The 12,596-nt window shown below is 37.4% G+C and overlaps 1 protein-coding gene across 1 annotated transcript; it reads left to right on the plus strand.

Moving 5' to 3' along the window:
- Positions 1-224: 224 nt before the first annotated feature.
- LOC109803820 (disease resistance protein Roq1) lies at positions 225-4,580 on the plus strand. The gene is made up of 5 exons (XM_020365494.3): positions 225-864; positions 1,022-2,129; positions 2,314-2,601; positions 2,749-3,453; positions 3,883-4,580. Exons 1-5 carry the CDS (start codon positions 365-367, stop codon positions 4,537-4,539), a joined length of 3,258 nt encoding a protein of 1,085 aa, XP_020221083.1. The 5' UTR covers positions 225-364; the 3' UTR covers positions 4,540-4,580.
- Positions 4,581-12,596: the final 8,016 nt, after the last annotated feature.

The raw sequence follows: 12,596 nt of genomic DNA on the forward strand, positions 1-12,596 counted from the left end.
ATTAGAAGAGCAACTAACTCGAAAGACAGAAAAATATTATAGTCTCCGTGGAAGGTTTCTGGAAGGAGATGCTATTGAATTAAATCAATAAATCCCAAGTTTAATTTCTAAAAGTAAAACATGACAGTACGTGCTTTATTATTATACAAAATTTCTAAATCCATTCGCGAGATAAATACAAATATCCCACTCGGACCAGACGTCATTGAGAGGTTGGCAAAATACTTTATTATTATTGGTTACATCTTCAAACTGCATTGCATTATTTGTTTTGTTTAATGCACATAACTTTGTGTTTTTGTTTGACATTGGAGATCCAAACTCGATCAAAAATCATACTAACTTTCTTCTCAGTTCTCATCTCATGGCTATGCAATCATCCTTATCTTCCTATGGATTCACCTACGATGTGTTTCTCAGTTTCCGAGGGAAAGATACTCGTTATGGTTTTACCGGCAATCTCTATAATGCCCTTCGGGACAAGGGAATTCACACCTTCATCGATGACAAGGGACTCCGGAGAGGGGACAAAATCACGTTGGCCCTTGAGAAAGCAATTCAAGAGTCCAGAATTTTTATCATTGTGCTTTCTCAAAACTATGCATCTTCCTCCTTTTGCTTAAACGAACTAGCTTACATCCTTAAGCTCGTTAAGGGTAAAGGTTTGTTGGTTTTGCCTGTCTTTTACTACGTGGATCCTTCTGATGCACGACACCACAGAGGTAGTTTTGGAGAAGCTTTGGCTAATTATGAGAAGAAGTTCAACGTTAATAAGGGTTTTCAGCATAACACAAAGAAGTTGGAGGAATGGAAGATGGCTATGCATCAGGCAGCTAACTTGTCTGGCTATCATTTCAAACAGGGGTACCCTCATCAAACTTTTAACTTATTTTATTTTAATTCTTTGATTTTTTTACTTGATGAGTTATATTTAATGTTAAATTTTAAGAGTTGAATATATATAAAGACATTAACATCAGGCCTTTAGTCTAACTTCTCACAATCTTCTCTTATTTAATAGGGTCAAGTATGAATTTGAGTTTATTAAGGAAATAGTTGAATTGGTCTCTAGCAAGATTAATCGTGCTCCTTTACATGTGGCGGATTATCCAGTTGGACTAGAGTCACAAGTGCTAAGAGTAAAGTTGCTTTTGGACATTGGATCTGATGATGTCGTCCACATGGTAGGGATCCATGGGCTTGGTGGCGTTGGTAAAACCACACTCGCTGTTGCAGTTTGTAATTCTATTGCTGACCATTTTGAAGCTTTATGCTTTCTTGAAAATGTGAGAGAAACTGCAGGAAAACACGGTTTACAACATGTCCAAAGCAACCTTCTTTCTGAAGTAGTTGGAGAGAAGGAGATTAAGTTAACGAGTGTGAAACAAGGAATTTCCATAATACAACATAGGCTCCAGCAAAAGAAGGTTCTTTTGATTGTAGATGATGTTGATAAAATGGAACAGTTACATGCGATTGTTGGAAGATCTGATTGGTTTGGTCATGGAAGTAGAATCATCGTCACAACTCGAGACAAACAGTTACTAGCATGTCACGGTGTTAAAAGAACATATGAGTTGAAAGAGTTGAATAAAGAACATGCTTTACAATTACTTTGTTGGAAAGCTTTTAAGTTGGAATATTTTGACCCATGTTACCATGATGTCTTGAATCGAGCAATAACTTATGTTTCTGGCCTTCCTCTGGCTTTAGAAGTTATAGGTTCCAACTTATTTGGAAAAAGTATTGAACAATGGGAATGTGCATTGAATCGGTATGAAAGAATTCCTAATAAAGAGATTCAAGAGATACTTAGAGTAAGTTATGATGCTTTGGACGAAGATGAACAAAGTGTTTTTCTTGACATTGCTTGTTGCTACAAAGAATATGAATTAGCAGAGGTTGAAGATATACTTCATGCTCATTATGACCATTGCATGAAACATCAAATCGGAGTGTTGGTTCAAAAATCTCTTATAAAGATTACTTTTGATGGAAAGGTGACACTACACGACTTGATAGAGGACATGGGTAAAGAAATTGTTCGGCAAGAATCACCAAAAGAGCCTGGGAAGCGTAGCAGGTTATGGTTCTCTAAGGATATAGTTGAAGTTTTACAAGAAAATAAGGTGAAAAAATTGATACATGTAGATTGGTTTTTCATCTTAACTTTTTGAATTATCACTTTCGTTTATTAAATGCTGATGCATGTCATAATTACTTTTTTATGATAACTTTTCTTTAGATATGAATATTGATAGTATATTTATATCTGAATGTATTGCTGTTGATTCATGATTCTTATGTTAAAAGGGAACTAGTCAGACTGAAATCATATTTATGGATTTCTCCTTATTTGAGAAAGTAGAGTGGGACGGATATGCCTTCAAACGGATGAAAAATCTCAAAACACTTATTATTAGAAGTGGTCATTTTTCCAAAGGTCCCAAGCATCTTCCTAACATTTTAAGAGTATTGGAGTGGTGGAGATATCCTTCACAGGATTTGCCGTTTGATTTTCACCCAAAAAAACTTGTGATATGCAAATTACCCAAGAGTAGCTTTTCATCACTCGAGTTGGCTGCCATATTATTGAAAAAGGTAAGTGTATTCAGGTATTTTGATTCTGTGTTTTTTTGTTATTTATTTGATTCTATATTTGTGTTTTAACATATTAACAAAATTCACTTTTAGTTTATTGATTTGTTTCTTTTTTTCTTTTTTCCCCCACCTTGTTTTATGTTGCAGATGTTCGTGAATTTAACAAGTTTAAATTTTGACAAGTGTCAGTGTTTAACTCAGATACCAGATTTATCCTGTCTCCCACAATTAGAAAAATTGTCATTTCAGCTGTGTCAAAATTTGTTTACAGTTCACTATTCGGTTGGTTTCTTGGAAAAACTTAAAATCTTGAATGGTCTTGGTTGCATCAAGCTTAAGAGTTTTCCACCCATCAAGTTGACCTCTCTTGAACAACTTGAATTGTCTTTTTGTATCGGTCTCAAGAGATTTCCTGAAATATTAGGAAAGATGGAAAACATAACACCAAATGGATTGGAAGAAACTCGCATAAAAAAGATTTCCCTTTCATTTAAAAATCTTACTCAGCTTCAGCAGTTGTATGTGATGCGAGGAGTGAGTGCAAAAAGAGTGAGCTCAACCACAGTGTTCTCAAACGTTCAACGTCTTCGTCTCCGAAGTTGCAACTTATCAGATGATTTTTTTCCAACAGTTATCCCATGGTTTGCCAACGTGAAAGAGTTAGACCTATCATCGAATAATTTCACAGTTATTCCTGAATGCATCAAACAATGCAACTTTTTGACTAGGCTTTATTTGGATAATTGTGAGCGTCTTCAAGAAATTAGAGGGATTCCTCCAAACTTGAAACATTTCTCTGCAATAAAATGCCTATCCTTGACTTCCTCATGTAGAAGCATGTTCCTGAGTCAGGTATTGTTTCTTATGTATATGATTTGGACATTGATGCTGTATTTAAGATATGTTTGTTTAAATTCCTCTACAAATATTTTTAGAATTTATTTAGATAAATTTTTTTGAAAAGTACTTCTAAAACAACAAAGAAAAATTAAATGATTTTTTCATAATCTAAAATTATTTTATGGAGAAACTATGTTGTAAAAACACTCCTTTTAATTTTTTTAAAATCTTATTTTTAATTCATATATAAATTAGTTTTTATTTTAATTATTCTTTTTATTTTTCTGTCCTAAAACTATAAGTACTTCTGAAAAATAAAAAATAAAAGAAACTTTTTTAAAAGTTAAATTAATTCATTCATAAATAATATATATATATATATATATAATTAATAAAAGAGAATTTCTACACTAAATTTTATGAATTATTTATGGCTAACAGGAACTGCATGAAGCTGGGAACACAGTGTTTTATTTACCAGGAGCTAAGATTCCAGAGTGGTTTGAGTGTCAAAGAAAGGGACCATCAATTTCTTTTTGGTTCCGTAACAAATTCCCAGCCATAGCTATTTGTCTTGTTATAGGACCAGTGGGCAAGTATTCCTCTCCAGAAGATGGATATTTGTTTAGAGCCATCGTGACCATCAATGGCAATAAACATTTGTTTTTGTTTGAGGATTTGTGGATGGGAATGGATAATACATGTATTTTCGATCCTCAGGAGATGAAACTGGAAGATAATTTGGACGAAGAACTTTTGGAAAATGAATGGAACCATGCAGAGATTACATATGAAAATTTGACATCCGTCCCGATCCTTATAAAAAGTGGAATCCATGTATTGAAACGAGAAAATAGCATGGGGAGGGGAGATATTCAATTCACTGATCCTTGTGGAAAAAGAAATTTGCATGATCATCACCACAACTCAGAATCACAAAATCCACAGTTGCTGGAGAAACATAGATTAATGGACATGGATGGTTTTGAGACACAATTTGTACAGAAGCAACAAGGCATGGGTATTTTCTCGCGCATGTGGAATTGGGCACTTAATGGTTTGACAGCTGTAACTACCAGACTATTACAGTCGGTCTAATGACGAAAGTTTGGAATAATATACAGATTTTTAAGTTTAAATTTTTGGTGTTATTATTATAATTCTTATGGATAAAAAAATTATAAGTGAATCTTTCACAAAAAAGAAAGAAAAAAAATTGACAAAAATTAAATAGAAAAGAAGAAAAAGTTGGTGAGTGTTGAGAAGCCAACTTGTGCAATACATTGAGAGGCAAAGTTGGTGGGAAAGTTGAAGAGAGTGCGAAAATGAGATGATGGTTTTGTTCTGTGTTGTAGGTCATTTATACTTGTCCAAGGGCACATTTGTAATCTTCTGATAGTCTGAGGGTCAAACGAGAGCTTTCGACGGGTGCTTCAAGGGGAGAGGGTATTTGTAAAAGATACTCCGACGCTCAAGTCAGGACAAGCACGAATCTCGATGGTAATAAATGAACAGTGATATACCTCATTTTATATGACCTATTTATACTAGTTATATGATGGGCCCTGAGCGTGGTGGGCCTCCTCTGACACTTACCAAATTAGGTAATATGGTGCTAATCGACTGATTATGCCCTAATCACGTGTTTGTCCTTGTTAATCACGATTGTCGTCTTAATTGCTATGTTAGGTCGTCTCGGCTGTTGGCCGAGCCGAGGGGTGAAGATTGGGGCTGTCCTTTCGGGTCCCGGCCTCTACCGAGCTGAGATATCATTAGGCAGGCCAACTAGTTATGCTGCCCTGGCCAAGCCTTTGATAGCCTCGCAAGTTTGGTTATCACGACCGCTGCCGTATCCAAAAGCCGTGTCGATCTAGTTATGGGAGTCCTTATATTTTGGTTATCTCGGCGTCCGAGATGGCCGAGACCAGTGCATGAACAACCTTTGTCTTGGCCGTCTCGGTGGTTGATAAGACGTCACGTGTTGTATCTATATTTCGGTTATCTCAGCAGCTGAGATGGTCGAGACCAGTGTATGAACAGCCTTTGTCTCGGCTGTCTCGGTGGCTGATAGGAAATCACGTGCCGTATCACGTGGCTGATAGGATCCTCCCAATACACAAGCCCCCCAACCTTGAGGAGCAAAGTGACGTAAAGGGTAGACGTGACGCTTCATCTATAATGGTTGGGCAACAAAAGGAATTTGAAGAGGTGTCAATGTGTCCCTTCAGTTGTAACGGTTGGGCATTTAAGAGAAGGAATTTGAAGAGGTGTCGACGTGTCCCTTCAATTGTAACGGTTGGGCATTTAAGGGAAGGAATTTGAATAGGTGTCGATTTTGGACCGTTGGATCAATCTGATCCAACGGTTCCTAGGGTGCGTCGTTTGATATCTTCGTCTCAGGAGTATTACAAATAGGCATGTGGTGGGGACCAATGCACGCATACGTAGTTCAATTGCTCTGAGCCGATACTGAGATCAAGCTCAAGCTTTCCAAACCGAGACTAAGGTTACCAACTAAGATCGAGCTAGCTTTTTTCAAGGTATGTTTCTATGGTCGACGCTGAGGGGGTTGCAGATGTTAGGGTTATACAGGTCAGCTCCTCCAGGGGTACGAGGGCAAGTTTTGTCGAGTCTAGATTGAGTTCGTCCTCTACTAGGTCTGGTGCTTTGGCTTTGGCATTGAATAACTCAAGGAGTGTTGCAATCATTCAAGAGTTCGAGCGCGCCGAGAGTGGGGGCAGTCATCGTCTATTTTTGTGTCTGAGGGTCATCCGTGCATGCACAAGGTTGGATCGACATCTCTCCGTTTCCCTCCCATTCAAGTTCCAGGTTATAAGTGGGTACACAGGGAGGTGGGAAGTGTATACTCTCGTTATACCGATAGGAATTCTTTAGCTCTATTGGTTTCTATTGAGAAGTTTGTGAAGTTTCTGCCTGATGAGGAGCCATCACCCATCTTCTTTCAGCCTTGCCAGAACGATGGGGGCCGAACCCTGACTTTATCTTTTTGGATCAAAGGAACTGTAAATATCAATACTTTTATGTATATGATTATTTTTTCTCGGACCTGGGAGTGACTCTCCCCTTTGATGATTTCTTCGTAGGTGTTCTTCTTCTTCTAAACGTGGTGCTAATGCCGCTTCATCCTAACAGCTGGGCTACTATGCAAGGTTTTCGACAATTGTGTCGGTGATGGAACTACTTGAAGGAGATTGACGTTTCTTCAAGTTGAATCGTCCAAGTCCCTTATTCGCTTGAGGTTGTTCACACAATGAAGGAATGAAGGAGTTTCAAGCTTCAAAAAGCTTGAAGAAGCAACAATGGTGGTTCGGTTTCTCTTGAAGGAGAGAAACTTGAGGAACCAAGCACAAAGGAGAAGTTTCTTTGTGAAGCTTCTGGGAGAAGGAGATTCTCCACGATTTTGGACTCTTGATTGATAGAGAATTTCTTAATTCTTATTCTCGTATATGTCAAAAGTGAGAGCAAGAGTTAGAATTACAAATATATAGAAGGAGGTAGCTTAGGGAGCAAGCTAACCTTAACCATGGTTCACTAGGAACCATGGTTCACTAGGAACCATGGTTTGGTTGGCTTGACTGTCCAAGCTAGTTAAGAAGCTTGTGGAGCAAGCTTCTCACTTAGCTTGCTTGGGAAGCAAGCTAAGGAGAAGCTTGTAGCACAAGCTTCTCAAAGCTTTAAGAAGAGAAGAGCAATTTGGCCAAAGAAAGGAGACTAGGCAAGGTGGGCGGCCAAAGGTTCATTTTCTCACTTTGATTATTTAAAAAATGTTTGATTTGGTTTAGTTAGGTTCGCCCAAAAATGATGAGACCTAGCTAAATCAAATCTATGAAAAATTAGGAGCAAAATGAGTCCAATATGTAAAATTTTGTTTAGGCCTAATTCTAGCCCAATTACTAGTTACACCCTCAAGCATTGCTAAATGTCACCCCACTTCTACTACTGAAAAAATAGAAAATGAGTGTACTTCAAGGTTAGGTTAAATGGAGTCTAAGTTCCCAAATAACCTACCCTAGAAACATTATACAATGACTAATAAGAATGAAATAAAGTGCCTCACAAATACAAAGGCAAAAATAAGCCTATATAAGAGAACTATGTACAAACTATACACAAGTAGAACTAAGCCTTCTCTTCATGATAAAGTAGTCCAAGTGAAGAGTACCTTGGGCGTAGAAAGCCCACTAGTCTTTAAGATTTCCAACTCTTCTTGTATGCTCCTGACCATAGCTCTAGTGATTGGGCCCTTGGCCCATGGTCTATCATCCCTCCCTCTTGAGAAGGATTTGTTCTCAAATATGTAGGTTCGACCTCCTCATCATAACCTGCAAAATGAATAAGATCACTGACATTAAAAGTGTTACTTACTCCATAATCACTAGGAAGATCTAACCTGTAAGCATTATCATTGATTCTTTGAAGGACCTGAAAAAGACCATCTCCTCTTGGATTGAGTTTAGACTTCCTTTGAGAAGGAAACCTTTCCTATATCAAATGAAGCCAAACCCAATCTACTTCCTCAAAAATGAGGTATTTCTTACCTTTGCTTCTTTCTAAAGCAGTTCTCTCATTTTGTTGTTGAATATGAATTTTAACCTTCTCATGTAACTTTTTAACAAAATCAGCCCTAGATACCCCTTCTTTATGAAAATAATGAGAAGAATCTGGTAGGGGTATTAGGTCCAAAGGAGTGAGAGGGTTAAAACCATAAACAATCTCAAAAGGTGAGATTTTGGTAGTCTTATGGACTACCCTATTATAAGCGAATTCAATATGGGGTAAGTACTCATCCCAAGATTTATGGTTACCTTTAAGGACTGCCCTTAACATGGTAGATATTGATCTATTAACTACTTCTGTTTGCCCATCAATTTGGGGATGACAAGTAGTTGAGAAAAGTAGCTTAGTTTCTAGCCTACTCCAAAGAGTTTTCTAAAAATGGCTAAGGAACTTAGTGTCCCTATCTGACACAATTGTCTTGGGTAGACCATGAAGTCTAACCACTTCCTTGAAGAAGAGTCTTGCTATGTTGCTTGCATCATCTATCTTGTGGCATGGTATAAAATGGGCCATTTTACTAAATCTGTCCACTACCACAAAGATAGAATCCATGCCTCTCTAGGTTCTGGGCAAGCCTAGTATAAAGTCCATACTTATATCCACCCAAGGAGAGTTAGCAAATGGAAAGGGTGTGTAGGAGCCATGAGGCATTACTTTAGAATTTGCTTGCAAGCAAGCTATACATCTAGAGCAAAACCTCTCAACATCCCTTCTCATGTGGGGCCAAAAGAATTTTTCTTTTAGAAATTTTAGAGTCTTTTCAACTCTAAAATGCCCCATGAGACCACCCTCATGACTTTCTTTGATAAGGAGTTTTCTAATGGAACCTTGGGGTATATATATTATTCCTTCTTTGTACAAGTACCCCTTAGAAACATAGAAACCTCCTTGAGACTTAACTAAGCAATGGGTATATGATTCATTAAACTCAGATTCATTAGAATACAACTCCTTAATGTGATCAAATCCCAAGATTTGAGATCCAAGGGAGACTAGCAAAGTATGTCTCCTAGAAAGGGCATCAACCACAATATTGTTTTTCCCTTTCTTGTATTTGATCACATATGGGAATTGTTCCAAGAACTCTACCCATTTAGCATGCCTTTTATTGAGTTTGCCTTGACCCCTCAAATATTTTAGTGACTCATGGTCACTATGAATGGAAAACTCTTTGGGAATAAGGTAGTGTTCCCAAGTTTGAAGGGCCCTAACTAAAGCATAGAGCTCTTTGTCATAAGTAGGGTAGTTAAGGGAGGTACCTTTAAGTTTTTCACTGAAATAAGCAATTGGGTGCCCACCCTGTAACAAAACTGCCCCTATGCCAACCCTAGAGGCATCACATTCTAACTTAAAAGTTCTTGAAAAATCCGGAAGAGCTAGAAGTGGTGCATGGGTGAGCTTATCCTTTAAAGCTAGGAAGGCTCTTTCTTGTTTTTCTCCCCATAAAAACTCAACATTTTTCTTTACCAATTCATTTAATGGGGAGGCGAGTATGGAAAAATTAGGAACAAATCTCCTATAAAAGTTTGCCAATCTATGGAAGCTCCTAATATCTCCAACACTCTTAGGAGCGGGCCATTCTTGGATGGCCTTGATTTTCTCAGGGTCCACATGAACCCTTTTTTTACTAATAATAAAGCCTAAGAAAACAAAACTATCTACACAAAAGGTACATTTTTCTAGATTTCCAAAGAGATGATTTTCCTAAGAATATTAAAAACTTGCCTTAAGTGTCCTATGTGATCACTTAGGCACCTACTATATATAAGAATATCATCAAAATAAACTACAAAAAATTTTCCCATACAATCCCTTAGGACATGATTCATGAGGCGCATGAATGTACTAGGAGCATTGGTGAGCCCAAAGGGCATCACTAGCCATTCATATAGTCCAAACTTGGTCTTGAAAGCGGTTTTCCATTCATCACCTTCTTTAATTCTAATTTGATTATAACCACTTTTAAGATCAACTTTAGAAAATATGATGGCTCCATGAAGCTCATCTAACATGTCATCAAGCCTAGGGATATGATGTCTATATTTTACAATTATGTTGTTGATGGCCCTACTGTCATAGCATATTCTCCATTTCCCATCCTTTTTAGGGACCAACAACACAAGTATAACACAAGGACTTAAGCTCTTTTGGACCTAGCCTTTCTCTCTTTTCTTCTGTTTTTGAAATTTTCTTTCACCTTCTCTTTTGAGTTTCATTTGTGCTTGATCCTCAGCCACCTGTTGAGGAGAAAGAGGATGAAGTACAAATTTCTTTTCCTTATGTGTAAAGAATATCTCATTAGTAAGGCCATTGTGCATGATTTTCTTATCATATTTCCATGGCTTTCCTAACAAGATATGACAAGCTTCCATTGATACTATATCACATAGCACCTCATCTTCATACTTCCCAATGGAAAGCTTGACCTTCACTTATTGGTCAACTACTAGGTCATCATCCTCATTAAGCCAATGAATTTGATAAGGTTTAGGATGGAGACTAGTAGTTAAGCCCAACTTCTCAACCAACCAAGTGCTACAATAGTTCCACCATGATCCACTATCAACAATGAGAGAACATGCATTATTTGAAACATTGCATCTTGTATGAAAAATGTTCTCCCTTTGTGATATAGTACCACTTGGTTGGTTGTTGAGGAGTCTCCTAATCATTAAGAGCTCACCTTCATAAGGAAAAGTAACCTCCACATTTTCCTCATGCTCACTTGCTTCTTCCTCACTATCACTAGAGGAAGTAGTAGTCTCTTCTTGACTATTATAAGTGTCATGTCCCCTCATGATCATAACTTTCTTTGTGGGACATTGGGAGGCAATGTGGCCTCTCCCTAAACACTTAAAGCATTTAATATCACTAGTCCCAGAACTAGTGTGTAGAGTGTCCTTCCCTTTTTCTTTGCCTTTTTCTCTAACTAGATCCTTGGAGGGTTCAAAAGCTTTCTTCCTTTCAATATATTTTCCCTCCTTCTTGTGATCTTTTCTTAGGGATGAAGAGTCAGAGCTTTCTCTTTTAAAAGAGTATTTTCTCATTCTTTGTTGTTCTACCCTTACACAAAGTTGGACCAAGTCATTTAGGTCCCTGTAGGGTAGTAGCTCCACTTGGTCTCTTATCTCTAAATTAAGACCACTCAAGAATCTAGCTGCAGTTGTAGCTTCCTCTTCCCTAATGCATTCCCTCATCATGTAAAGCTCCATTTGTTGCATGTACTGTTCTACAGACATATCTCTTTGTTGGAGCCTTTGGAGATTATTCATAAGCTCCCTTCCATAATAGGTGGGAATATGCCTCCTCCTCATGGCACTCTTAAGATCATTCCAATATTGGATAGGAGGGTCATTATGGAGGTGCCTTTCTTTCTCTAAGGCCATCCACCAATACATGGCATGCCCTTGGAAGTTAAGGGTAGCCAGAGGGACTTTCCTCTCTTCACTCACCTTGTGGCAAGTAAAGAGTTACTCAACTTTCATCTCCCAATCTAGATATGATTCCACATCATCCTTTCCAAAAAATTGTGGGAGGTCAACTTTGACTTCCCTAGGTTTAATGGTTCTCCTAGGAGGAGGTTGATAGTGGTCTCCCATGTTTAGACTCTCATTGGGAGAAGAATATTGAGAGTGTGAGCTCCTACTCCTTCTCTTTTGTTTTCTCATTTCTTCTTTGAGTTTTTCTTTTTCTTGCCTAAGAATTCTCAATTCTTCCTCAAGATAAGCAAGTTGGCCTTCTCTTTCAATTTTCTATTTTTCTCTTTGAAGGGCCTCTTGCTTTTTCCATAGTTTAAGTGATTTAATTTCTTTAGTAATGTAAGAAAGACTTTTTGGAGAGTTTTCACTTTCACTAGGTTCGGAATCTTGAGACATTTTTAGACAAAAAGGATTTTCACACAAAAATAGTTTTTAAAGAAAATATATTTTTTTTGTAGTGCTAGACTTGACACTTAGAGGTCTAAGAGTACAAATTAAACTATGGAGGGAGGTGAGCTACAAAGAGCCACTTAATAACCAAGCCTCTTCAAGTAAAAATCTCTAAACCCCCTTGTACTTTTGCCTTGCACAAAATTTTTTTCACAAAGTTCTTTTCAAAAAGGAAAATAACAAGCAAGTGCCTATTGTGTACAATCAAGCAATGCAATCAAGACTTGAAAACATAAATTGTTTGAAAGCATAAATGGCATGAAAACATAAATTTCTTGAAAACTTAAATTGCTGATAACATAAATTTCTTAAAACATAAATTGCATGAAAACCTAAAGACAAGAAAACATAAGCTAGGCGGATAAAGCAAATAAACCTATGTGAGAGCTTGGAAAGTACTAAAGACTTCCAAGGACCACTCTCACAAGCTCTAAACGAATTACCCTAATTGAAACACTAAGGAGAGATGGAAATGCACCAAAGGCACTCCAAGACACTCCTAAAAGGCCTTGTACAAACAAAGAAGGAAATGAAAATTTACAAGAAATGAAATGAAAATTTACAAGAAATGAAATGTAAATTTACACCAAATGAAATGCAAATTTACACCAAATGAAATGTAAATTCACACTTAATGACAATTAGTGG

Source organism: Cajanus cajan, chromosome 1, assembly GCF_000230855.2.
Source record: "Cajanus cajan strain Asha chromosome 1, NIPB_CcT2T_4, whole genome shotgun sequence".
Lineage (NCBI taxonomy): Eukaryota > Viridiplantae > Streptophyta > Magnoliopsida > Fabales > Fabaceae > Cajanus > Cajanus cajan.

Coding starts and splice junctions, on each gene's coding strand:
- LOC109803820 (XM_020365494.3), top strand. CDS start 365: ATGGCTATGCAATCATCCTTATCTTCCTATGGATTCACCTACGATGTG. Junction 865..1,021: donor GGCTATCATTTCAAACAGGG/GTACCCTCATCA, acceptor CTTATTTAATAG/GGTCAAGTATGAATTTGAGT. Junction 2,130..2,313: donor AAGTTTTACAAGAAAATAAG/GTGAAAAAATTG, acceptor TTATGTTAAAAG/GGAACTAGTCAGACTGAAAT.